This window comes from Saccostrea cucullata, unplaced genomic scaffold (genome assembly GCF_032062105.1).
Source record: "Saccostrea cucullata isolate Sc308-1 unplaced genomic scaffold, CSIRO_AGI_Scuc_v1 ctg3303, whole genome shotgun sequence".
NCBI classification, from domain to species: Eukaryota; Metazoa; Mollusca; class Bivalvia; order Ostreida; family Ostreidae; genus Saccostrea; species Saccostrea cuccullata.
In genome coordinates this window covers 56,273-57,886 of record NW_026933683.1, presented here as the reverse complement: position 1 = coordinate 57,886, position 1,614 = coordinate 56,273, and the positions used below count along the sequence as shown (strand labels likewise).

Genomic DNA, 1,614 nt, shown 5'->3' with positions numbered 1-1,614 from the left:
TGAGTGAAGTATTGTATCTCATACATGTAAGTGCTTCGTTTAACCGGAAGTACTTTTTGACAGGTTTCAACCAAGGAGATTTGTTGTTTTAAATTTACTGCATTTAAAACGAAAGTAAAACAAGAAAGAAAGTCGTACGCAAAATATTTCCATATAACATCGCTAAAAATTGAATGCGCACCTTGGCGCCATGATTGATTGATTCAATGCGCCGTTTTTCACTTCAGTGCAACTATGGCGCGTGGCGCAAGCCCTTCCCAATCACTGCATACTTTACTCTATGATGAATTCTATACATTGTCAGGTCCTGAGACAGACTATCCCACCCTTTTACCCCTGAACAGACCCTCACTGATTTATCCTGTGGGGTTAGACTCTACCCTGGGGAAGACCGTGCCGTACGGAGTGGCATATCACCACGCAGGTAATATGATTGTCAGTTGATGCACCTGTTATATGATCTCACATCTGATGTTTTGGAGGTCTGTGCTTGCTCTGTTCCTAAAAACATTTGATGGAGTTGTTCTGTGTTGATCTGACGAGGAGAGAAACTTGGAAATGATACAGTGATTTTTGGAGGTAAACTTCTGAATTCAACATTCCTTGATTTGTATGCAGAGGTAAGGGAGACATCATTGGAGTCCAGTATTTTCTTCAGATCAAGTATACAGTGTTTTACATCAGATGTAATCTTTTTGATTTCATTTTCCTGTTTATTTAGAGCAGTCAAGTGTTTAGATTTCATCTCATCAATTTCAGATTTCTGTTTGTTGACAATGATGTTAATTTCTCTGTGCCAGTTTTCTCCTTCTTTTGTGACAACTGTTGTCAGTTTCTCATAATGTTTTTCTAAGTTGACCATTTCAGAGTTTAAATTTGATCTAATGTCTTCATAGGTACGATATATTCTTTTTTCTAGTTCTTTCAGATCATTGTTGAAAATTTCTTTAATGAAGCTGGTATTCTGTAAGATATCTGTTAATTTATGCCCATGGTGTTTATCAGAGGAGATGCAGGTAGAACAGACAGGAATGTCACAATTCCCACAGTGAAGTTCACAATGTTTCTGGATGTGGTTTGGGCATTTTGGGTAGTTAATGCTAGGACTAGAAGTTCTGTGTTTGTATGGTACAACTTTATGTCTTATAGATGAATCGGACAGATGCTCCCCTACACATACATTACACAGGTTAATCTGACAAAGTTCACAATGACTCTGTAATACTGCTCTTTGACACAGGTCACAGAGGAGGAGAACTTGAGCTCTGTCCGAGGAGTCCATTATAGGGGTCTGTCACATGATGAAGGCGGTGCTGTAATATAGTGTATTAATTATTACTCTGACTTGATAAAGACATTGAACATGTTGATGGACAGATTTAAAAATATACTCAAATTCAAGATGAATTAGTATGTGTTGAAAGGAAGGGATTATTAATACATGATTATTATGTAGAAAGTCCTTCATTGCTTCACTTAATCAGCATTTCAAGACATTTATAAATTGTATGGTATTTTTATTATAAGAAGAAAAAAATATATTTCTGAGATCTTTAAAAAGAAACAATTATTATTGAATATCACACCAACTCCGAGAAGCATAAAATAATTGTA

At 36.2% G+C, this 1,614-nt stretch overlaps 1 protein-coding gene across 1 annotated transcript; it reads right to left on the bottom strand.

Annotated features, from left to right (window-relative positions):
* Nucleotides 1-466: 466 nt before the first annotated feature.
* On the bottom strand, nt 467-1,282 carry LOC134238937 (E3 ubiquitin-protein ligase TRIM45-like; the record flags this gene model as incomplete). Its single annotated transcript, XM_062721054.1, has 2 exons — nt 824-1,282; nt 467-709 (listed from the first exon to the last, which is right to left on the bottom strand). Coding segments are annotated over exons 1-2 (702 nt in total), but the record flags the coding sequence as incomplete, so codon positions are not given.
* Between the last annotated feature and the right edge of the window lie 332 nt (nt 1,283-1,614).